Source organism: Dendronephthya gigantea, unplaced genomic scaffold, assembly GCF_004324835.1.
Source record: "Dendronephthya gigantea isolate DGI-Jeju-01 unplaced genomic scaffold, DenGig_1.0 000006F, whole genome shotgun sequence".
Lineage (NCBI taxonomy): Eukaryota > Metazoa > Cnidaria > Anthozoa > Malacalcyonacea > Nephtheidae > Dendronephthya > Dendronephthya gigantea.
Window position 1 is genome coordinate 3024544 of NW_021163016.1, and position 24213 is coordinate 3048756.

General features: G+C 37.4%; 5 protein-coding genes across 6 annotated transcripts; 3 read left to right on the plus strand and 2 right to left on the minus strand.

Annotated features, from left to right (window-relative positions):
• The first annotated feature begins 36 nt into the window (after window positions 1-36).
• Window positions 37-9867, plus strand: LOC114516616 (RAB11-binding protein RELCH-like). The gene is made up of 32 exons (XM_028536143.1): window positions 37-332; window positions 935-1030; window positions 1108-1179; window positions 1310-1368; window positions 1443-1556; window positions 1756-1896; window positions 1981-2069; window positions 2482-2785; window positions 2987-3054; window positions 3136-3211; window positions 3416-3511; window positions 3640-3752; window positions 3998-4088; window positions 4273-4344; window positions 4616-4756; window positions 4879-5043; window positions 5326-5470; window positions 5627-5677; window positions 5763-5922; window positions 6000-6025; window positions 6176-6273; window positions 6514-6565; window positions 6685-6770; window positions 6887-6993; window positions 7079-7178; window positions 7250-7332; window positions 7431-7494; window positions 7761-7899; window positions 8087-8203; window positions 8475-8563; window positions 8650-8711; window positions 9221-9867. Exons 1-32 carry the CDS (start codon window positions 92-94, stop codon window positions 9354-9356), a joined length of 3453 nt encoding a protein of 1150 aa, XP_028391944.1. The 5' UTR covers window positions 37-91; the 3' UTR covers window positions 9357-9867.
• Window positions 9868-9993: 126 nt separating this feature from the next.
• On the minus strand, window positions 9994-12721 carry LOC114516538 (uncharacterized protein KIAA0513-like). Of its 2 annotated transcripts, none has more exons than XM_028536059.1 (12): window positions 12530-12721; window positions 11964-12025; window positions 11779-11872; window positions 11649-11694; window positions 11521-11565; window positions 11328-11401; window positions 11067-11146; window positions 10856-10913; window positions 10655-10729; window positions 10481-10561; window positions 10303-10397; window positions 9994-10208 (listed from the first exon to the last, which is right to left on the minus strand). In XM_028536059.1, the coding sequence occupies exons 2-12, from the start codon at window positions 12022-12024 to the stop codon at window positions 10168-10170; spliced, it is 750 nt and encodes a 249-aa protein (XP_028391860.1). In that variant the 5' UTR covers window position 12025; window positions 12530-12721; the 3' UTR covers window positions 9994-10167. The 2 variants fall into 2 exon arrangements, with proteins under 2 accessions (XP_028391860.1, XP_028391861.1); XM_028536060.1 differs by having other exon boundaries at window positions 11964-12028.
• Window positions 12722-12825: 104 nt separating this feature from the next.
• Window positions 12826-14250, plus strand: LOC114516537 (glycoprotein-N-acetylgalactosamine 3-beta-galactosyltransferase 1-like). The gene has a single exon (XM_028536058.1). It carries the CDS (start codon window positions 13073-13075, stop codon window positions 14027-14029), a length of 957 nt encoding a protein of 318 aa, XP_028391859.1. The 5' UTR covers window positions 12826-13072; the 3' UTR covers window positions 14030-14250.
• Window positions 14251-14970: 720 nt separating this feature from the next.
• LOC114516850 (NACHT, LRR and PYD domains-containing protein 3-like) lies at window positions 14971-18870 on the plus strand (the record flags this gene model as incomplete). The annotated part of the gene is made up of 3 exons (XM_028536436.1): window positions 14971-17224; window positions 17402-17449; window positions 18435-18870. Coding segments are annotated over exons 1-3 (2679 nt in total), but the record flags the coding sequence as incomplete, so codon positions are not given.
• Window positions 18871-19980: 1110 nt separating this feature from the next.
• LOC114516617 (RNA-binding protein 28-like) lies at window positions 19981-24068 on the minus strand. Its single transcript, XM_028536144.1, has 6 exons — window positions 23909-24068; window positions 23546-23731; window positions 22707-23378; window positions 21928-22479; window positions 21447-21708; window positions 19981-21225 (listed from the first exon to the last, which is right to left on the minus strand). Exons 1-6 carry the CDS (start codon window positions 24066-24068, stop codon window positions 20454-20456), a joined length of 2604 nt encoding a protein of 867 aa, XP_028391945.1. The 3' UTR covers window positions 19981-20453.
• Window positions 24069-24213: the final 145 nt, after the last annotated feature.

A 24213-nucleotide genomic window follows, 5' to 3' on the forward strand; every position in this document is an offset into this window, starting at 1 on the left:
CACTCGTATATATACCCCCCGGGAACATTCGAAATTGAATGTAGTCAAGGGGGGGGTTTTCATCTTCTTTCACCAGCCATGTCATTTAAACATGGCGGAAGATCATGCAATCAGGGAAGAGGCGGCAGGATATCGTCATTTATTGGATATAAATTGGGCTGAAGTGGCCGACAACTTGATAAAAAGCCGACTGCTTCTCACAGCTTTAGAGCTGCACACAGAACTCTTGGAGAATGGTCGTGAGGTGCCAGCTCTTCGGGACTTCTTTTCAAATCCAGGAAATTTTGAAGTTGAAAGCGTTCGCGCACCGTCTCCTATCTCGTTGCCTTTAGGTAATCGTAATATTGAAATGTAATCGTTTTTGAAACGAAATTGAAGGTCTATTGTACACGTTTAGTTATTCTTTTCCTTTTCAATACTGTACAAAAATGAGTTGATATTGTGAGCATAAAATGTCATCGATATGTAAATATTAATCTTTTAACTTATCGTGATGCAATGCAAGATCAAAGAGTCTTTGGTTAAACTTAATGAACATTTAAAATATTAAATGACATAGTTTAAAAGGGTTTTTCGACATTACGTCTAGTTGATAATCATTGAACACGGTCGTATTTCCTGCATTTTTGAAGAGGAAAACAATTATTCATTTGCTGAAGGGTTAATAATGATCAGAAACGCCAATACGTATATGTAATAGGATTATGTAAATATGCAAATGTTTCTCTCTAAGAAAAGGTGCATTCAATTTTTGCTTTAGAAAGTGATATAGCAAATATTTCTAGCAAATTTTCAACTATTCTTCTAAAGTTGTGAACAAACAGTGAACAAGCTGTTTACAAGGAATATAGGTCTAGTATGGATCTAGTGAGTTGTTGAAGCAGCCAAGCATACGTCTGAGGCCTTTGTTAAATGCAATTGTGTCTATTTGTAGGTAGAACATCAAGCAATCTAACTCTTGACAGTATTGATGACTTCACACGTTATTCCGATGATGGTTTGATTGACAGGGGAGACGACAAAGTAGCAGGTTTTGTACAAGTACTTTTACAATTGTTCTCTTTTTTTTGCCAAAGCATTACAGTTTCAATTCAACTTTCCTCATAGTTTTGCAGTTCGAGTTACGTAAAGCTCATGAGACGATTAAATCTTTGCGAGGAAGTTTGACAGTTGCGACAGGTTGGTTTATTTTTTGGCTAACGTCTTGTTTAAAATACAGGCAAAGTAATCTTGGTTAGCCTAGTTCCATGTACAATGCATGCACTTGTTTCTAGAGCAATTATTTATTTTATGAAAATTTGATTTTAAGAGCAAGAAGCTCCACAAATATCTCAGAAGGATCCCAGTGAAACTGGCTCCCTGAGTGAGGTAAAGACATGAGGTATATTCTTGTTAAATGTACTATTGTAAGATGCGCAATGAGTTGCAGTATTTTGCTTCAGGAAACCATCAAACCTCACGAAAAGCGGGCGTTGAACTTCCTGGTGAATGAGTACCTGCTACAGAATGGATACAGGCTGACCTCTGTCACTTTGTCAGATGAGAATGAGGACCAGGTATAATTATGATGTTGCTAAACCTGTTGTTCATTGTCTGCCGAAGGCTGGCCCAAGTGTTCTGAATACAAAACAATTTCATTCATCAATTACAATTCCCAATTCTCCACAGACTTCCAATTCTCCACAGACTTGTATCGGGCATAACTAGATCACTGCAATGCTCAGAGCTCTGAATCAAGTTCTCATTTTCTCCTAGGATTTTGACGATTGGGACGACGTTGGTTTGAACATTCCGCAACCTCCAAATCTGCTTCGACTCTATCGTGACTTTGACAAGCATGCGATGCCCATGGCCGCCAGCACCTTGGCAAAGACCGAAGAGGAGAATGCTCAGTTGGTATGGCCACAATGGTATTTTGCAAAATACTGTATCAATTAAACTAGTTTCAAGATCATTGTCCTACTGATTTTATTCCCTTAGCAAGAGAACATTAAGAAATTGAACGAACAAGTCGAGTTGGTCAGCAAAGAGAATGAAAAAAACAAGGAAAATTGCAGAATTGTTGAAGAGTAAGAAAAATGATCTTTTCATTGTTAATTTGAAAATTATTTTACCACAGAAAGGGCAGGTGGTTGATTTAGAGAAAAGCTACGCTCTAATAGTGTTTGTTGTTCAATTATTAAAATTTTCATGTAAAGCCTAAAGGCCCGTTTAGACTTGCGATTTTTGCTGCGATTTTCTTCTTTTGATAGATGTGAACGAGTAATAAGTTACAAATGCTCTGATGTATCAGAGCTCTTTTTGGACATCCGTAACTAATTCACTCGTTCTCATCTATCAAAAGGAGAAAATCACACATGAAAACACATCAAAAATTGCAAGCATAAACAGGTCTTAACAATCCTCATACTATCATGTATCAATCAATTTTCATGTTATTTTTCTCGCATATGACATTGAAATTTGGTTTGCTTGTTCCAGGCAGATCAGCAGTTTGACAGAAGAGAAGGCTGATCTTCTGACACAAATCGCCAATCTCACTGAAGAGCTGGCACAGACCACGCAGCGATTATCAACAACAGACAACGCAGATCAAGACGTTTCGTCTGCGGAGGTTGAAGCGAGCTCAACGCCCGACATTTCCCAAACCGCGAACGGTGACCGCGATAATAAATGCAACGATAGTGGGCTGGGATTATCTGAGTCGCTTCAAAATGGTCCGCGGTTGACCCCCGCTGAAGAAAATTGCGTGGACAATGATAGAAATGACGTCATACCAGCACAGGTTAGACAACATTCATGATGTTCTGAAAACGTTGATTTTGAAAACATTTCAAAACATATTGCAACAAAACTTTGTAATTTTAATAATCGAAGTATGCTCTTTCAATCTGTGATTGAGTTTTTTTGCATCTCCCTGTGTTGTTTAAAGGATACTGTCCATTCATTTTGTTTGAAATTCAAGTCAATAATATATTTTTTCAAGGTTCCTATTAGCCAAACCGAGACTCCCAAACCGATTTCAAGAAGTGAAAGTGTTGTTCTGAGTCAAAGGTGACAAGATTTTTTTTAATTGCTTTCTGAATGTCCTTTTTTATTGAATAGTTTTTCTCAAAACGTCTTTTTTTGCGATAGAAAAATATGTCCGATTTTGAAACAAGCTTTACTCAACATCGCTCAAGTTCAACATGACAGTAGAGTCAGTAATGAGGTGAGAATATTCAGTAAATATGTAGTCAACTAAACCAGCGTTTTCTATGCTGGATGAGATCTCATATAGTCTGATCTTTACTGCATGTAAACAAGCACAGTTCGTCTTTCAACGGACCCAGTGTTTCGACAAAAGGAAAGCAATGTTCTTGAATGAAACTGCGCTGCTATTCCACATGTTGACGGAGATATTTTTTTCATTCAGGTGACAAGACTGGCGGAGACTGAAGAAAGCGCCGTCCTGGTTTTAGCACGATGCCTTCCACATATCGTACCGAATGTTTTGCTCAACAAACGAGAGGTAGTTAAAATAGAGACGACTCAGGTTTAAGAACTTCAATATCATCTACGAGGCAGATCCTATTAAACATCGACTAAGACAAAAAGTAAAGATTTAGATAGTACATTGATAGAAATGATGTCTTTTAGGAGTTGCTGCCGTTGATCTTGTGCACCGCCATTCATCATCCTGAGGAGAAAGAAAGAGATAAACTTCTTCATGCTTTAGTAAACCTCATCAAAAGACCTGATGCTGATCAAAGGTATTTCGCTGATCTCTTATAGATCTCATTCCAGTCTGATATAATCTCTGGTCTAATCCTGGTCCAATCCAGATCTGATTCAGATCTGATCCTGATCCGATCTTAAGCTAATCCTGATCTGATCCTCAGCTTATCCCCATCTGTGACTGGTCTGATCCTAAGCTGATCTTGAGTTTATCTTTATCTGATACAGTCCTGCTTAGGATCTGTTCTAACCTATTCTAACTATCGGTTCCATATTGTAGACGTATGATAATCACTGGTTGTTCCGCTTTTGCTCATGTGGTGGGACACATGCGCACTGAAGCTGAACTCCTTCCCCAGCTTTGGGAACAGGTAATGATGTTTGTTGATATCATAGTCCAGTAAATAACAGGTCAGCATTCTCCTCGCCATGTCTCACTCGTTCCCATTTCAGTGAGCCTGGCTGGCTGTTGAATGCCCACCCGTTTCAAACCTAAATAGGCTTTCTCAAATGATGCGATACAAGTACAACATAATCGCGATTCTTTTTCTTTAGATCAGTCACAAGTATCCAGAGAGACGGCAACTTGTCGCCGAGGCTTGTGGAACACTCTCGCAGTATTTACCTGTAAGTTGTAGTGTAGTAATCTTTTGCATCTTCGTCATAAATATTGATCTGCTTTCAAACTGATTTACAACGCTAAAACGACTTGCGACAGCCAGAAAAATACCTGGCAACAATGTGCTTTTTTGAATGTTGTGGTCGTGGTTCTCTGTGACTGCAGAGTTCAATGGTTGCTGTTGTGGAGTTTCATAGATGGTTGTTAATGATTTAATGCGCCGTTCTTCTTCCCAAGGGTCTTAGGTTGAGTTTCAAGAATGCTTTCTTCTCTCAACAGATCGAGATCGTCAGCTCTCTCTTGCTTTCGATGCTGAAACAAATGTTCGCAGAGGATCGCAACGATACCGTGCGAGCGACGGTCATCAAGAGCCTAGCACTGGTTCTGATGATTGTTGAATCATCAACGAAATACAAAGAGGTATTACGGTATTTTCCTAACTTCCCTGCTTCTGGCTTCATTACAACTACATACAAGAATTTGCGAGTAGTTTTTTTTGTGATAAAAACGTCTAGCTAACGATGTTTCGTTGTTTTCCTCAGACAGAACAGTTGCTGGTTCAAGCGTTATGTGATAATTCTGAGGAAGTACGAGAGGCGACTCTCAATGTTTTGCTACCGTCAATTCTGGCCTGGGCACACGAGCTGGATAAATTACAATCAGATTTATTAGAACTAATTTTACAACAATTAGAATTGACGTTGTTGGTGAGTATACATGAGATTATGATTAGATTTAGGGTCAGCATGCGATTGAGTTCAGCATTAGATTTAAGGTTGGTATTTGGGTCAAGTTTAAGATTAGATGAAGGGTGGTTTGGGATTAAATTTTTGGATTGAACATTTTGAGATACGGGATTATGGGGTATTAAGATTTATTAAGATTTCAAAGGGGGGTCCTTGGGGTTAGGATTTGATGAAGGATTGATGCTGAGTTACGATTGTCTTGTTCATAAGGGATTGAGTTAAGATGCCTCGTTCGCGTTTTAGGATTTTCTTCATATCGAAGAATCCAAGAATGACGAGGAGACTGAGCTTGAATCAACGATGCAAGTTATTAGTTCCAGACTTCTTCTCTATGTCCGCGCACTGACTAACTCCGTACCAGCATTGATGACTGACGTTCTCAGCAGAGGTAAAGATTATTGACCGACTCGCTTGTTGAATGATAAAGTCCAATCTTTTAATGTTTGACAAATCACTGATCTTTGTTTTTACGAAACGATTTTGGAGAAAATCGATTATTAGTTGCATTTATGCTTAGCTTTCAATTGAACCTGCCTTTTTTTAGCTCCATTTCGAACGGAATGCGATGCTTCAGAGCAAGAAACTGCACTATCAGGTAGGGGCTGAGTAAAGTTTCACAGTCAACTGCATCCTTGTCTGTTCAAGTTAACTACCTAACCCTGTGTTGTATTTCTACCCAGATGATCGTATCAACCATTCAGATTCTCCGCTGACTGATATGACGATATTGTTTGCGGGCGCTGGTCGCCTTGCCGTCTTCCTGGAGTATTTTGACCGCTGGCTCGAGAAGGAGGAGACGCAGACGTTCTGGGAATCATTGGCTTGGATTGGAAATAAATTGTGAGTTGACAGCCGTGTGTGACTAAATTTAATCAGTTCTTAATCGGAGGCTAATTTCACTTTCTATTTCTTTCCAGTATGGCGAGGATCTACTCGTTCTTAGGTAATGAAAGTAGCGTAAACTAAACTGACTTTATATTTACCGGATAGCTCTGTCAGCTCAATGGTTGTTCTTTCAAGAGGTTGAGTGATCAATCCAGTGTCACTGCAGTCAGGATAAAATCTAGATTTATTGGTTATTGTTTTCTTTTAGGTCGAATCCATCATGCGCAAGTGGACTGGATCGATGGATTTTCGGAATTTTTTCAAAGCATGTGTCACGTATTCGGTCACGTGTATACTGTAAATAGGGTAAGAGCAAAGTTATGAGGAGACCTGGATCTAGATAGGACACTGATCTATGTATAGCATACAGTAGCATAGAAAAATATTATTATATAGCAGCGCTCTTTGTGACTCCCAATTTGCAGTCTTACTGGATGTGCGATTCAGGTTATTCACGGCGATGATTTAGCCTTGGTTAGACATCAAACTACTTCTATATACTGACAGCTGTGATCTTACCTTCATTTTTAATTTTTTTCTATAAAGGTGAAACCTTTTTTTGAAAATGAACTCAAATGTATATTTGAAGAGGACGAGGGTAAATACATGTTTTAAAGCCGTGACGTCTGTCTGCTTTGTTACATCTTTGTTCTTTGGATAGCCTTTCTTCCGTTTTTAAAAATATGCACGCGTTTGATTTGTATTTTGCTTGTTTAGCTTTCAGTGAGGAAGAGAAACAACAGGTTATTTCAAGCGCGATTATTCCCGTGTATATTCTTGGTGTTTTGACATCGTATTCAAAAGTGAGTCCACATGCACGGCTTTGCTCTGATACAACTGGCGAAGGCTTTTTGTGTTTCACGATTTGAAATGATCGTGTTTCACGGGGTTTCAGTCAATCTTCGCGTGTTTCTTCCAGGAAGAGGATCAAGAAAATTTGAAGTCGTTTATGAATGACACGCTCACGTCGTTTGCATCTCAGAAAAGAGACCAGCATTCGTTGTATTTGGTTTGTGAGAAATTGAGGTATGTTTTTCATATGATGGGGGTAACTCGGGATAGTATCCGGATTAATTTCTCTATACAACTTTCTCCCTGTATTATATTTCAGTTCAAATGAAATCTGGTGTGAGGTTCTCTTTGAAACACTCTGGGGTCTTCTTACACATTCTGAGCCGAGCGTGAGATCTGTTGTTCCCTACTTACTGCAGGTGAGGTAACCTGACTTCTGGCGAATAACTTCTCTGTTCAAACGACTGCAATAACGCCCATTTTCTTTCAGACAATGATAAAAAATTTGAACAAAACCTCGATTATGAAACGCGTGCTACCGGCCCTCGTTACTTTGTCCACGGATAATGACAAGTAAGGCATAACAGTTAAAGTTCTCTGCGTGCAGATCATGCTGGCGTTGCTTTCTGCAGTGTTCTTCATTTTGGCATCCGTTTAATCTATTTTCTTAGATCAGTTCGTATCTCAACTGTTCCAGCATTTGGGTCAATCGTGGAGCACATCAGCGATGACGAGGTTTGTTGGTTGGAATTCAGTCAATATTATAGTTTACACTTAATGCACATTTGAAAACTCGATAACTTTTGCCGTTTGCGGTGTTAAAGGTTTGTCGTAAACTGCAAGTTTTCTGTTTATGAACCTGAATAGAGTCGAGTCCCGTACTGAGAGAATTAGCGCTCCAGGTTTATTTAGAGTACACTTGATGTTCAAAGACCTTGAGCCGGATGTAGGAAAGCTGGATGGTGCTTTAGTGAAAACACTCTTATTTTGTACGTTTGCAGATGCTGGAGAAGATTCACATTCAGTTCCAGTCATTTCTCAGTGATCCGTCATATTACGATCAACACGAGCTACAGGTAGCCCTAATACGAACATTTGGAAAAATTGGACCACATTCAGAGCCTCGATTCAGGGATGATTGTAAGTATCATGAAAATCTTCCAATGAATTGTAGTTGTTCCTGTTTTAATTTAGTTCTTTGGATTATGATTATTTTCTCAATTTCGTGAAACTGTTCACCATTTCCCTCATCCCCATTATCGTATGAAGGCTGCGTGTGTCGGAGTTAGGGTAAAGACAATCGTGTGACGATCTTTCTTCTCGTTAGTTCTTCATCCGAAACTGACAGAACTCGTATTGAGAAATGGCAATACTGAGGACGAGGCGAAGAAAACAGAACTCGCTGTAACTTTGCTTGAAGCCTACGCATCCCTCACATGCTGTTGTATCCTTTAATCACGAGGAATCTTTTCATAAATAAGTCAACGTCTTGTACATAGCCTACAAGTTAACCCCCATATAGTTTACCTTGCTGTGAAATTTGGAAACACCCTACAAGAATCAAGGGGCCCTTAACCTGGGTCTCTTAATCCTGAAGCCCTTTGCCCCCCCTCTCTCCCCATTTCCTGAGTAAATACCACAGTGATTCAGCTCTACATTTCCCAAAGAAATGGCGTGTTACTCTGAGTGAATATTCTGTCCTTGACGTGTGTTAGTTATTCCTGAAGATATCTTACGTAATAACACTCTTCCTGGCCTCGTTTATTTGAAACAAGATCTTGAGACACTCGCACCTGAGTATGAGGTAAAATTATCACTAGATTACCATCATTATCACCTGACAATGAGGTTTGCGTAATGTGATATATCTTACTATTTTCAATCATTCAGGAGACGGTCAGTTTGCTGATGAAGGACTGCGAGGATAAACTGGTCAACCAAAAGACCACAGGGTGAGTTTTCTCGTGTGTTCGCTTGTTCGTGTTCGCGTTCAAGTCAAGTTCGTGTCGGTACAAGTAAACTGCTTACTTAAATGCGTGCTCGTGTCGGTCGTGTCACACGAGCTAAATGCGTGCTCGTGCAAAGAAAATTCGTGCTCGTACGATTACATGCGTGCTCGTAAGTCGAGTCAAACTCGTCTTCGTAGGAGTAAACTAGGTTCTCTTACGAGTTAAATTCGCGTGGCTTATTTCGTGAATGAAGTCTTGAGCTTTCATACAATAGTGTCACACTGTTTACTCGATCCAATTTTGTTCGATCCACTTCACTTTTGACGTATGGAACGAAGTCAGTTATTGATAAAGCAGCACTGCGTTGGTTTAAGTCGATTTGCTGTCCACATACATTACAAGACAACAAACTATAAAACATCCATCAGAAGTGAATTGGATCCAACAAAATTGGATCGTGTGAACCGATCTTAAGCGCAGCTGTTCATACAAAGGTTTACTTCTCATTACAGGCCAAGCCCAACCACATCTAAAGTCCACGAGGACGTCAAACGCGCCATCCTGAACAAATTTCATAGACTTAAAGAAGTTTCACCAAAACCTAAGATGGTGGATATTTTTAGGAGAAAGAATCGCTCCGATTCTTAGAAAAGAATCGCACTGATTCTTTGAAATCAAAAATTGAAATAATTGTTGTCTCAGCTGCAGTTTAACTGTTCAAGAATATATCTCGGAGGGCAAATTTGAAACGCACCTGCGCTCCCGCTGATTATTTTTCAATTATATTCGTGATAGAATTTTAAAGGTTCGGACGGTGCTACATGCATGGAGCATGCGCGAATTACGTTTCTTGAGAAATTCATCTATTTATGAATGTCTGCCAATAGACGTCAAGATTTTACGTGATATTATTTTCGTTTTTCAATGAAATGAGAGCAAATCAGAAAATTTAGAGTTTTTTTGTAATTAAAAATATGAATAGATAGGTATGCAATATTATAACATTCATAATTAGCTGAAAATGAAAGACTCGCTTATAATTGGTGGTATGTATAATTGTACTGTCAAGTTACTACGATGTAGTACAATTTTTAGAATAATGACTTTGATGTTCAAATTGTTTCTGTCGCAAATTTAGTCCAGAATTCAGAGTGTCAGAAGCCAATAAATGATTAAAAAATTGCAAAGCAGAACTCGGCTGGTCAGACTAGCAGAAATTAAGGCATCCCCAACCTTGGTTGCATTAGTAAAACTTGCAGAATGATTTCAAAACAACTCGATCTCCTATTTCTTTATTTGAATCTATTTACAACGTTTGATGTACAAAAGTGCAAGTGTACTAAATATAGTGTTTATCGAATAACTACAATTCCATACGAATAATAATAATATGCTTCTAGACAGTTTAACTTCCTTGTGCGAAAGTACAAACGGTCTATATGGCTATGCAATATATATATTAACAGTCTTCAAAAGTTTTTTGAAGTAATGCGATTTGCTCTGCAGAAAGAAAGACAAAAACATGTTAGAGAATTTGGCAGCATTTGTCATTGCTATACATTCTCCGCGATTCTGAGAATTCTTCGCGATTTACCTTTGTCTAATTCACCGATAACGCTCATTTTTTGGATAAATTCTTCACAGGTCGGTTTTGGTAGACCAAAAGCTTTCATATTATTGGCAAATGTTCTGGAAACAAACAGGAATAAATGAGTCGCGTCGTTTAAAATAAATAAATCGACATAAATATTTCAAAGCGAATGTGTTCATACCCAAGTTGTCCAAAGATACTATTTTTCTGATGATCCCTTTGATCTTGTTTATCATTCTCAGATAGATTGTTCCAGTCTGACCTGGGTAAAATCATTAATGAATAAACCTGTAAGTAAACTGCTTTTGCTCCGAGTGAAGATAGACGATTTTACAACATTAAACTCAGCGCATACCGAGGTAAAACTGGACTGTGCTTTTCACTGTGGACAGAATCGAGGAATGCCGCATTCCAAAACCGTAATCCATGCCTGTATTGAATAAAAACAAACATATTCTGATTTGGAGCTATGGCTTGCTGCCCAAGTCTAGTCCATGCGTATTATAAGGTTTCCTATTTCAAGTTCACCTAACCTTACGTTCATTCAAATACGCACCAGATTGGTTGATCTCTTAAGAAGACATGAAGAAACTCCTTTCGTTCGACAGTTTTACCTGAAACGCAAAAAAGCATTGTATTTGAGCATTTTAAGAACCTGGATCACATGAAAGTGCCTTGTCTATTGTTTTCAATCCGTTCTTTGGAGCTTATCCAGTGATTATCCCGGAAACCTCTTCCGAACAGCTTGAGTGTTTACAACTGATTACCTGCACGAAATACGTGATAGAAAGTGAAGCACATGTTCATCAGAGTTTTAGCTGGAGGAAAATCGTCAGCTTGGTGACATCTGGAGAAGAACAGTTGAGTGTTGGTATGAGAATAGGTTATCCAGAACAAGTCTCAGATGTAGGTACACCATGACCATGTACTCAACTCATTATGATATAAGGTAGTTTTTTCACTTGATGATTTATGGTAAGACAGTTCATTCTATTAATGATGTATGGTATAGGTGCTCATATACTCACTCAAAGAGAACTGTTGCAAAATACTGCACAAGCCTGAAAAACGTGATTTCATCCACGCATTTATTCTCAACCCGCTAAAAATGAAATAATCCTTGTCATTTTGCTACACTGCGTTTTTCCTCTGATTTATTAGTGTCAAGCAGGCGAGATACCTTAGGCATTCTAATCAATTGGTTTATTAATATCTGCCTACCTGCATATTAATATAACGGGCAAACCATCGTCTTGCTGGAGAATGCTAGGTAAGATTAATATAAGTAAGTTTCTGGTGAACTTCAAAACTTTTTCAATGTATTATATATTCATTCAGTAGAACCAAACCTGACAAATTACTCCAAATTGTGCTTTCTCCTCTTGAGTTATATCACTGAAATTTTACATTTATGATAGGTAAAAACATTGAACTATAAATCACTTTTAACAAGACATCCAATAATGCAGATTCCACTACCTTCCAGAAAATATTTTTGAGACAAAATTGTTCATGAATTCCTTGCACTCATTAGTAAATGCACTTGACTCAGCGTCATAATCAATTTGAAAACCTGGAAATGAAAATGAAGAACAACTATTGAATGCATTCTCTCTTGAATTCATTGCCAAACTGTTTTATGTCAACCTCAACCTCAAACATACCGTTATTCTCACTCAACGAATCTTCAAAAACATCTCTTCCTTTATCCATTGCCACTGCCATCCTGCTGGATCAATAATGCAAATATTTTGTTTATATAAATTTCAAATATACCATAAGAAGACAAGATAACATTGAATGAGATGGAGTATAATACTATTTCATGGTGGAGTGAAAGCTATGAAATGGATTTAGTGGCAGGTATTCCATGTACAATAACATTGTTCTAGTTGGAAAAAAAACAGTAGAGAATGCTCAGAATGGTGGACTTCTGGTTGCTTTGTTAAGAATCATTCATTTTTGGGTTATGTTTGATACATAAGCAACTGAACATCTTCCCTAATCATAACCTAGAATTTAACTATACGTCCATTGATTGTTTATATTCTGCTTTGCATATACATGTAGAAACAGTACACAGTAGTGACAATACATGCACGTATACAAAATAACTTTCATCTATGGACTATAGTTTAATTTAGTAAACTTAATTTCATTGTACAGAATTACAAAACATGGTATTTACTTCCAACAATACTTTGTAATCAAAAGTCTAAGCTACTTTTACCTAAGGATGTTCTCTTTGACTCATCTAACCATTTGAAACATTTAGGCTTCTACGATCAAATGTAACATTTTTTGAATTCGAACATCAATTAACTTGCAACTTTACAAAACCGGAAATTAAGTTTCGAACGTGGGATTTCGCGGGCTCGCGCGGGAAATTTCCGAGTCATGTTTCCAGTTCTTATGAAGAAAAATCAGCTCTAAAAAGTTAATTTGGAAAAGAAAGTCGAATATAGTGTAAAATTGAAGTAGTTAATGTCTAAAAGAACAGACATATATCAGCAATGACTAGAGAAAACAATGCAAGATGAAAGACACGAGATGAAAGACAGAAATATTAAAAAGGTTGAAATGAAAAAAGTGAAATTTAATTATTGTGGAAGAATAAAAGAGCAGGTCAGGTCACAGCTGAACAAAGCTTCTTTCTAAAACGCAATATATCTTTCTTTTATTAAATTGTTAAGTCAAACAGACGACAGATAATTGCAATAAGAGGGTAATTGGACAGATAGGAAGTGCTATTGTGGTAAAGGTATGAGTGAAAATGAAGCAAGCGATTATTTCAATGTGCGTCGGGGTTTTTGTTGGGATGTTTTTAATGGTCATGTACAACCGTGCTAATGAACCGTCCCAATGGGTTCTGCCTAACAGTCGTAAAGTTACCATAGAAAAACCTGTAGCCTTTAACGTGGATGCAAACGACACGCATCACCATCGTAGCTCGAATTACGATGCTGCTCAACAGGAGTACAAAGATACCAAAGTTCTCTGTTGGGTTATGACCAACCCTAAGAATCATAAAACCAAATGCAAGCCAATCAAGGAGACCTGGGGTAAACGGTGTAATATATTGTTGTTTATGAGCTCGGAAACTGATGATAGTTTACCTGCAGTTGGACTCAAAGTTCCAGAAGGCAGAGAACATTTATGGTTAAAAACGAAAGCAGCATGGAAGTATATCAAACAGCATTATCTCTACCGTGCAGACTGGTTTCTGAAAGCAGATGATGATACATTTACCATTGTGGAGAATTTACGGCATTTCGTTTCACATTATGATTCAGAGAAGCCATATTACTTTGGTCGGAAGTTCAAGCCATTCGGAAGCTACAACAGCGGGGGTGCCGGGTACATCTTTAGCCGGGAAACGGTCCGCCGGTTTGCAGATGTTATCGAAGATAAAGCCCGCTGCCCGGAGGCTAGTTTTGCAGAAGATGTGGAGGTTGGGAGATGTTTAGCAAGAGTAGGTGTTGAAGCTGGTCATACCCTGGACGAAAGAGGGCGAGAAATGTTTCATCCATTACCTCCTGAGCATCATCTCTTACCTGGCTACCTAAACAAAGATTTTTGGCTCTGGAGTTATAACTTTCATCCATATAAAGATGGCCCAGAATGCTGTTCGGATTATTCAATAACATTTCATTATATCAATCCTAACATGATGTATCAGCTTGAGTATTTTATTTATCATCTTAGAGCTTTTGGTAGTGAAAAAAATTAAGGGATTGATGCTTTAGCTTGACTGGGGATGAATAAAACAAGGTAGAACATTCAATCACCAGTTAAAGGAACCAGAAATAAAGAATTCATCTGTCATACTGAGATATAGTGCTCAGCAAATTCAGTGCTTACTTACAACAAGGTGTAAATTTAGCTGAGAGATAATTACTCGAGATATTATTATACTACAGTTGCTTTAGTTTGTAAACGCAGAGTAACAGCACTGTGTTGGTGTTGGCTAGCTTACCCTCAAAACTGTTGAAGATTAAAAATCATTGAATTTGCAGTAGCAAACGTCAGCATGCAGTAAACTTACACAAATGTACATGTGTATCATTTCAACTACTAATACAGAGGTCAGTCACAAAGAAAAGCAAATGCATTAGGAATGCTGTATCTCATTGCTTTCTTGCCATGCACCCTGGCATATATTGCTTGCTCTTGCAGTTTGTGACATATATCTACATATATTGAAACACTATGTGTGACTTTCTTAGGGTTTTTTTGCCTCTGCACAAGGTTGATATATAACCAGGTTTTCGTGAAAGCTCGAGACATTTTACTCAGGAGTGAATACCATAGGGATGTGTGTAAATACCATGGGTTGGCCATCACAAGTAAACCTTGTTGGAAGCTTTGAGTCAGTTAGCTTTAAGAGTTGAGGTTACAAATATCTTCTTTTTCATTCAGAGTTTGGATGACTTTCTTTTCCTCTGAGGGTTACAGGACATAAAATTCTATTTTTTATAAAGTTCTAAATTTGAATGGAAGTGTAAACAGATTGTATGATAATTAGAAATGGCTACACAGCACAAAAGTAAAGTGAATAATTAAATATGGCATATTATTACTTATCAAACAATGACCATCATTATTCACATGGTCAGTTTTTAACCAATTATATGAGTCCTGGAGGGTGTTGGTGCAAAATAACAGCAGGGTGGTGGTCAAGTGACCAAATCTAATCTTCTGGCAAAGAATAAAGTACTGTAAAGAATGACATGGAAAATTGCTTTAAACTGATTCCTCGTAACTGTTACAATACGTACAGTTCAGTAGTTCTTGCTTTGTTTGTAGCAATTGGTGTGGTTCTGGTTGGAATCGCGAGTGTTTTCGAGGCGAAATCAAGTCTAGAATGTGACCTCACGAGCTCGTTATTGAAGGGGAAGTACATTGAAACACAATGTCGTCTTCAATATGCCCAAGAATTCCTCCCTTCGTTACCTCTCAATGTCCAGATTGTGATAAGTTTTGGACTTGTCGTTGTATGTAGTGTCGTGTACGGTTACCTGGTGAAACATAGAGTGGACATCTTCACAAATAATTCAAACACAACGACGAACGAGGGCGTAGAAGAAAGCCAGCCATTACAGTCTGGAGCATCACCAGCCGCACCAGTGGCGTATCGCGGTTGTAATCGTTATTTTGTTTTCATGGCTTACACAATCCATTTAATCGTTTGTCGTATAATACCACTGACAATATTCTCAGCATTTCTGTTAATCCCAGCCAATATTCCGACCCATTTTGAATGTCCTTTGCCCAATATGAAAACAACAACTAGTACTTCCCATGAGAACGTTACAAGATCAACTAGGAATATTTCATTTGTGGACTGTACTTATTCAACCGGTGGGAAGAAACAACAAGTTGTTGTCGGCTTCATCACGATTAATTTTCTCGTCGATGCAGTGACAATCGTTGAGATTGTTTATCTGTTTTGGTCGGCATGGAAGAGACCCACTTTCCATACTGATCAGGAGTTCATTAGCGTGTACCTTTTAAGAAAGCGTACAGAAACAATACCAGAGGTAATCCAAATAATTCGGGCAGATCAATCTCAAAACTTATTTAACGTGCATGACGACTTTGGAGGAAGTCGCAAGTCTCATCGAAAACTGGAGGAGATATATATCAATGTTTTAATTCAAGATGGAAGGCAAAACACATACAATTCCAGAAAAAAATATAAAAATAGACATGAGATTTACGAAATTCATGTAGAAAAACCCCCTAATGCAAAACTTCTTGAAAGTACAGCACAATTATTTCAAGCAGAAAAAGCTGGTGAAAACCATCCTAGGACTGTTCTTGTAGTTGGCAGACCTGGTATCGGGAAAACTTTGCTGACAGAAAAAATATTTAATGAATGGCAACAAGAAGAAACATCTGGATTCTGGCATGAAAAAATTGTGACATTAGTACAATTTCGTAATTTTAACAAGAGCAAAACAAGTCTTCGTGAAATATTGAGTCATGCTCATGGTCAAACTCAGTTCAAGAACATGACCAACTATGAATATATTTGCCAGAATCCAAGTAATGCCATTCTTGTTTTTGATGGCTTAGATGAACTTCAAATTGACAATGAGTGTTTAAATGATAAAAAGATTATAAACAACCCAGATGAAAAGACCCACATGTTTGTGATCTTTAAACAGCTGGTTGAAGGAAAATTATTACCTGGAGCCACTGTGTTAACCACATCTCGACCCACTGCAGAACATATCTATGAAAGCTGTCAATTTAATCGACAAGTGGAGATATTGGGTTTTAATAAGGAGCAAATAAAAAAGTATGTTGAAAAGTTTTGCAAAGATGACACAAGAAGTTCAGAGATGTGGCAGGTAATCAAGAGTTCACCAGAACTGTTAAGCTTCTGTTACATACCTGTCAACTCCTATATAGTGTGCTTGACATTGAGTGAGAGCATTGATTTTGGTGAAGACGTGGAGGATGAAAGCTACAGCAAGATTCCTAAAACAATAACTGAATTGTACAAAAGAGCTATAAGAATTTTGCTGTTCAAACACAATTCAAAACACAGGAATAAACCAGTAGAAAAGGATTATCTGACTGTGGAACTTCCAGAGCTGCTTCAAAAGGACCTGGACAAGTTGAAGAGAATTGCAAGAAATGGAATGGAAGAAGACAAGTTAGTTTTTGAGTTTAAAACCAGTGATAAATCTGTGGCTGGCTTATCAGATTCTGGTGTGTTCAATCAATTGGAAGACAAAAGACGAAATATTTTCTCTTTTCTTCATCTTACAATTCAAGAGTTTCTGGCTGCACTACATGTGGTTGATGATATAAAAAATGTTGAAAGATTTTTAGAAGATCACATTGATGAACCCAGGTGGCATTTGGTGATCCAATTTGTAGCTGGGTTACTTGGAGATAGGATGAGAGAGTTAAGGTATGCCTAAATTTTTTTCAAATTAAATAAAGTTATAAAGTAGCCAATTATATTGTATAGTCACAACTCAATGTGATAGCCATATACATGTAAGGGAATCTTCTTATATTATTTATTCACTGTTGTATCATTTAGTCCATATAATCTTGTATTCATTCACATATAATTATTTATCAGGTCAGCAGAGCATGAAGACAGTATAGTGATTGAACGTATATGCAAAAGGTAAAAAATTGTTATAATTTATAGGCGCATTGGGTAGTATTGCATTATAGCTGATGCATGTTGCTAGCTAGCATAAATTTAAAACCCTCAACAAAAATCTGCAACAGCTTGCTTACCTAGCATTAGCAACATTGAGGATTTTCCAAAGTTGATAAAACCTCTGCCTGTTGTATAAATTATGAATGATTCTGATTAGCCAATTCTGTGAGAGGTTGCTGTACTTATTTTTTATTCAAACAATTATTAACGTAATTATAACTGTTACCAGATGATTTAATGAAATTATGACTTTGATGACTTTGATTGATTCCAGTGCAATTTCTTGGTCAATAGTTTTACATGTTGTACAATGCATTATAGGACAAGCACGTGTCAGTTGAGGTGGTTTGAAGCGATATGATTGGCTAATCAGTGATTCACGTGATACTCTGCTGTGACTCACTTAAGTCACTTTTGTATTTTTTATGACCCGCGAAGATGAGGAGAAAACCGAGTTAAAAACAAAAAAAAAACCTTGAAAAACTATTCAATATTATTAAAAAGAAAGAAAAAAAAAGCTAAAATGACCTGAATGGATATATTTAAAATATTTAAGTGACGTTTTGTTGCCGTTATTCAAAAATATGAGGTAATATTTTACTGTTTTCAACAATTTATCAAATAGCTTAATTAGTACGAATTCAATACTGAGTTTTTGTTTCGTACGTGTGAAGATAACCTTCCAATTTTTGCAGACGAAACGGAAAAATCATTTTAACATTATTTTAAAGAAAAAAAGCTGTCAGAATTTATGTTTTCTTTTGAGAAATTCTTGCTTTTGCAGTTTTGTTTCTCAACAAAAAACAAGATCACTTTTAGTCCGTGTTGTCGTTTTTACACCGGGAATGAATTTTCTCTTTGATAAAATGGCCATTTATACTACGACGTTTTCTCTAAATATAATCCTTATAAACTTCTAAAATTTTCTCAAAATATTTTAATCTAGATTTCAAGACTGGATGCCAAAGAAACGACGTATTGACGAGAGTAATGACAAAGGTTTGCTCGTGGTAAAAAGTGTTTGGGAAATGCAAGAAGATAGCGTCATGAAAATGATTTCGTCGTTTGCGTCTGAGGATGACGACTCGTTTGCGTCTGAGGATGATGACTTGTTTGCATCTGAGGATGATGATGAAACATTTTATTTGGAAGGATTAAATATTGCACCAGCAGAATCTACGGCTTTGTTCAAATTTTTAAACCACATCAAGAACTTGAAACAGCTTCGCATCCGTCAATGTATTGTGACGAACATTACTATCCGTGAATTGGCTGAGTTTTTGAAGAAAGATAACCATGGCCTGGAGAGTGACAACTGTAAACTTACTGAACTAGATGTAAGTTACAATGATTTAAAAACTGAAGGTGTTAAATATTTAAGTGATGCTTTGAAGAGTGACAACTGTAAACTTACTGAACTAGATGTAAGTGACAATGATTTAAAAACTGAAGGTGTTAAATATTTAAGTGATGCTTTGAAGAGTGACAACTGTAAACTTACTAAACTAAATGTAAGTGACAATGATTTAAAAACTAAAGGTGTTAAATATTTAAGTAATGCTTTGAAGAGTGACAACTGTAAACTTACTAAACTAAATGTAGGTGACAATGATTTAAAAACTGAAGGTGTTAAATATTTAAGTGATGCTTTGAAGAGTGACAACTGTAAACTTACTGAACTAAATGTAAGTGTCAATGATTTAAAAACTAAAGGTGCTAAATATTTAAGTGATGCTTTGAAGAGTGACAACTGTAAACTTACTAAACTAGATGTAAGTCGCAATTTTTTAAAAACTGAAGGTGTTGAATATTTAAATGATGCTTTGAAGAGTGACAACTGTAAACTTACTAAACTAAATGTAAGTGTCAATAGTTTAGAAACTGAAGGTGTTAAATATTTAAGTGATGCTTTGAAGAGTGACAACTGTAAACTTACTAAACTAAATGTAAGTTTCAATGATTTAAAAACTAAAGGTGCTAAATATTTAAGTGATGCTTTGAAGAGTGACAACTGTAAACTTACTAAACTAAATGTAAGTGTCAATGATTTAAAAACTGAAGGTGCTAAATATTTAAGTGATGCTTTGAAGAGTGACAACTGTAAACTTACTGAACTAGATGTAAGTCAGAATGATTTAAAAACTGAAGGTGTTAAATATTTAAGTGATGTTTTGAAGAGTGACAAATGTAAACTTACTGAACTAAATGTAAGTCAGAATGATTTAAAAACTGAAGGTGCTAAATATTTACGTGATGCTTTGAAAAGTGACAACTGTAAACTTACTAAACTAAATGTAAGAGGCAATGGTTTAAAAGCTGAAGATGCAAAATATTTAAGTGATGCTTTGAAGAGTGACAACCACGGTTGACAACTGCAAACTTAGTGAACTATATGTAAATAATGTTGGTTTAACAATTGAAGGTGTTAAATAATTAGGTGATGCTCTGAAGAATGACAACTGTAAACTTATATTTTAAATCATTATTAAATCTTTATTGTTTTGTTAATAGCCAGAGTGAAAGTGCTAGATATTAAATATGTATCATATCTAGCTCTAGGACTATTTACAGGCAAATACAGCTAATTCAATCAAGGTTGTCCTCTAAAGGTCAAACCCACAACTGCAAATCCTCAACCTCTACGACCGAAAAGCACACCTCTACAAATAAATTTTTATGTAATTTTTCGCTAGTGGTATTTTTAGCAACACTCTTCATGACCTTACTTGGTAAATGCAAAATGTCATGACCAAATAGTGACGATTTAAACAGCGTTTATACCAACCCATTGTGCTTTTCGGTCGTAGAGTTCAGAGGAGGACCTTAATGGAATTAGCTATATATGAATGACCCTTTAGAACTAATGATCCAGGCCCAGCCATCCAGGCACATTTATTTAGGCTACGAAAAACTTGGGCCAGGCTTGACTCCCTAGGGTACATTATCAGCACATGAGTTCAACAAATCAAGCATCAAACCACCGTGAATCTTTCAACTGTTTAATATTCTTCCCAAATAATTTTGTCTTGTATTTTTCAACAATTTGATTAAACTTTACCTCATCTTGATCATTTTTTCCTCTACGTTTCTGTTTCTTCACGCTCGAACCAACTCCATCATAATCAACTCTTGCATTCCTGTTTTCATTTCTCTCACGCGAGGCAAAGTGTTTCTTTGTTTCACTTCCCAGAACTTTACTCTTTGCCTTGTTTCTCCCTGGTTTATTCTTAAAACTATCACCTTTAAACGCATTTCTATTTTGTTCTAATTGCTTGTTAGAATTCGCATTAGAACTGTCAACGTTTGTTGCATTCTTCTTAACTCGTTTTCGTTTTCCATTCTCCTCAATTTCGTGTTTTCGTTTGTTTTGTTCCGTGTCTTGTCCTCTACTTGTTTCTCGTGGGCCAATTTTTTTCGCGTTTTTAGTTTTTCGAAGCTCCAACCGTTTTAGAATCAAACTATTTTCGATGGCAAACTCCACAATTGGTCGTCGGTCGGGGCCAAAGATCTCCGGGTTATTGTTGGTCGCACGCAGTACGTCCAGGGCGGCCTGGTGGCTCAAAAATTCAACAAATCCAAAACCTTTTGACCTGCCCACGCCTGAACTATCAAGCCTGTCCATGTTTCGCATGATTTGTACTTTTTGGACCGTCTTCGGTTTGCCTTCGCAGACAGTTCGTAGCACTTCGGAGAGCTTTTTGTTATCGATATGTAATGGGAGGTTACGAAAACATAATCTGAAAGAAAAACAGCCTTAATATGGGCTAAACTTAAAACCAACTTTACTGAGGGAACCTAAACTAAACTAACTTTATTTATACTTGGATAGCTCTATCAGTTCTAAACTGTTCTTCCTAGAGGTCCAGTAAGGATCATCTCTTATTGATCCAGTGTTACAACAGGAGGAGACTGCCCAAACTAAATCGAATAAAGCCAAACTGCAGAGCCTAAAACTCACCTTGTTTTTGAAACAATATAATGTGGAATCTTAAGCTTGGCATTCTTTTCTTCCAGAGCTTTTTGTCGTTTTTGCAGGTCGCTTTTCGACAAACCAACAGCGGCCTCGGTTCCAGGTGTAATGACCCCCTCCTTGGCAAGGTAAAGATTTCGTTTGTCGCGAGGGCCTTTCTTCGTAGCGTCTTTGTCGGCCAATAATTGCGACACTTTTCCTTTAGTCACTGCGAGGGTCACGCTCAGTGGCCGTTTGCGCAGGATCAGTTCTAGAACAGAGATGGAAGATATTATTTGAAATAGTCAACATGCAAATTCTTACGGAAGAAATATGGTATACAATTTTCTCTTTCGCAAACTTTTCAACGCAACTTCAGACACAAAGCAATGTTAAAAAGTCAGTACAAAAAACTTTTCTTCGTTTATATATTCAGTTTTCTTGCTAAACACACTCAAAATGTAACAGACAAAACGGTAGTTAATCTTACCCTCGCTAACTTCATTTTCTTCGCCATATTTTTCCAGACATTCTTCAGCGCTTTGTTTTTTCTCAAACTTTACGAAAGCACAACCTCTGCTGTGGTCAGTCACGGAATCCACGACAATCTTGCAATAAGCGATCTCACCCAACTCTTCGAACAAGCCACAGATCTCTTCCTCGTTTGCATCAAATGGTAGGTTACGAATGAAGATAGTTTTACCCTCCCTTGCATCACGAAGCTTTCGTTTTTTAACGATGGCACCTTCGTCATCGTTATCAGTACTTTCACCAGAAGTACCATTATCATCACTATCAGTACCATCATCATCACCATCAGTACCATCATCATCACCATCGGTACCATCATCGTCACCATCAGTACCACTGTCATCAGCATCAGTACCACTGTCATCAGCATCAGTACCATCATCGTCACCATCAGTACCATGATCGTCACCATCAGTACCATTTTCATCACCACTATCCTTATTACCACCAGTACCATCATCATCGCTAGATTCTCCTGACATGACATCATCTTTCATTTCCTTTACATCATCTAGTTTGAAGAGAAATTTAAGCTATAAACTAGGCTTACTTCTATCGCTAATCCAAAACGTCCAGGACCTTCAAGTACCGTCCTTTATTGGCGAAATGCTACTGGAAGAAGAAACATCTACAGCGCACCTTCAGCGCTTTCTAGAATACATTTTCAATTACCGTTCAGCACTCCATTCAAACTTAAACTAAAGATATTTATTTTCAAACCTATTATAAATAATTTACCTTTCTCTTCGCTAACTTTCAGTAACTCGTATTTCTTTTTCGGCAATGTCCAATCAACCGCGATCGGTCTTCCTTTTATTTCTTTCTTGTTCATGCCTTGCAACGCTTTCCCAGCATCGAAGACGTTTTTGAACTGCACAAACGCAAATCCCAATTTTTTCTTCTTTTTCCCGACAATTTTGGTAGGCAATACGATTTCTGAAATCTCTCCGAATTTTGAGAACTCGTCCGCCAGCAACTCCTGGCTGCATTTGAATGGTAAATTCCTTACAATTAAACGGCTTTTTTTCAGTGTTTTCTGCGAGAAGGTTTTTTCCTGTTTGGACCTTAAAACAGCGTTCAAGACTTCGCCCTTCACTGTTTTACCGTTCAAGATACTCACAGCTTTTCTTGCATCTTTGTGAGACTTGTAAACGGCATGAGCGGTCGTTTTTGAATCAGAGTCGGCGGGATAAATAAACCTCTCTACCTCCCCGTTTCGTTTACAGGCTTTTTTCAGTTGTTTTATGTTGAAAGTCGAGGGAAATCCGGTTATAACAACGGTGCGACCGTCGTCGTTCAACGCTGAACTTCGCTTCGATTTAGGTTTGTGTTTTGGCTTGTCAATCTCCTGGGAAGGATCGGGTTCTGTTGGAACATTCTTATGTGTTTCTTCGTGGTCTTCAGTGGTTTCTGTGAAACAAAAGATCGGAAATTACAAATATAGATTGTTTTAAAGGTTAGTGGTAAACACGAGCTTACTAAACTTCGTTATTTTCACAAAAATAATGGCTTTTTTTAATGCTATTTCAAGTAACTTGAGTATGTGTTTCACGACAGAGAACACTGAACTATTTTACCTCCTTCGACCGCGTCATTTTGTTTGATTTTTGGAGGTCCTCTTTCAACGTGTCTTGGTTTCTTATTCGAGAACGTGATAAACAATTTTCTGCCATTGATTTGACGGACCTTCTCCTGTGCTTGCAAAGCATCTTCCTTCAGAGCAAAGGTAACGTAACCAAAGCCTCGGCATTTATTTGGGTTAGCTACGAAATCGAGAAAACGCATCATTCAGATCATCGAACTGGGTTTAAAACAATAAGAACAAGCTTTCCCAACAAAATCTACCTTCAAGAAAACCGTATACAAATCCTAATAACAAATAACTCTTAATTTTTCAACCTATTTTGTACTGCAAATCACCAATCTTCTCGCGAGCCTACCTTTATCTTTCACAACAAAACATCTTTTCACGGGCCCCACTTCACTGAACACATTTTCTAATTCTTTGTTATCAAATGAAAAAGGCAAGTTTCGGACAAATAATGTCGTAGAACTCAATGTTGTGTCTTTGGTAATCTTCGCACCTTCCGCGGTCGCCATGTTGTTGTGCAAATGTTGCAATTTGAGAACACGTGTTTAGTGCTTCCACTAAACCTAGATCGAATTCACATTTCTCGAATTTCAAAAATTTAGAATTCCTAGAATTTTGGAGATTTCCCCAATTGAAATTTCACAATAACTATGA

Coding starts and splice junctions, on each gene's coding strand:
- LOC114516616 (XM_028536143.1), top strand. CDS start 92: ATGGCGGAAGATCATGCAATCAGGGAAGAGGCGGCAGGATATCGTCAT. Junction 1,180..1,309: donor AAGTTTGACAGTTGCGACAG/GTTGGTTTATTT, acceptor TTTGATTTTAAG/AGCAAGAAGCTCCACAAATA. Junction 3,212..3,415: donor ACAGTAGAGTCAGTAATGAG/GTGAGAATATTC, acceptor TTTTTCATTCAG/GTGACAAGACTGGCGGAGAC.
- LOC114516537 (XM_028536058.1), top strand. CDS start 13,073: ATGAAGCAAGCGATTATTTCAATGTGCGTCGGGGTTTTTGTTGGGATG.
- LOC114516538 (XM_028536059.1), bottom strand. CDS start 12,024: ATGGCAGTGGCAATGGATAAAGGAAGAGATGTTTTTGAAGATTCGTTG. Junction 11,402..11,520: donor CCCGTTATATTAATATGCAG/GTAGGCAGATAT, acceptor TTTCATTTTTAG/CGGGTTGAGAATAAATGCGT. Junction 10,209..10,302: donor TATCGGTGAATTAGACAAAG/GTAAATCGCGAA, acceptor TTCTTTCTGCAG/AGCAAATCGCATTACTTCAA.
- LOC114516617 (XM_028536144.1), bottom strand. CDS start 24,068: ATGGCGACCGCGGAAGGTGCGAAGATTACCAAAGACACAACATTGAGT. Junction 23,379..23,545: donor AAATGACGCGGTCGAAGGAG/GTAAAATAGTTC, acceptor TTTGTTTCACAG/AAACCACTGAAGACCACGAA. Junction 21,226..21,446: donor TATATTGTTTCAAAAACAAG/GTGAGTTTTAGG, acceptor TTTTTCTTTCAG/ATTATGTTTTCGTAACCTCC.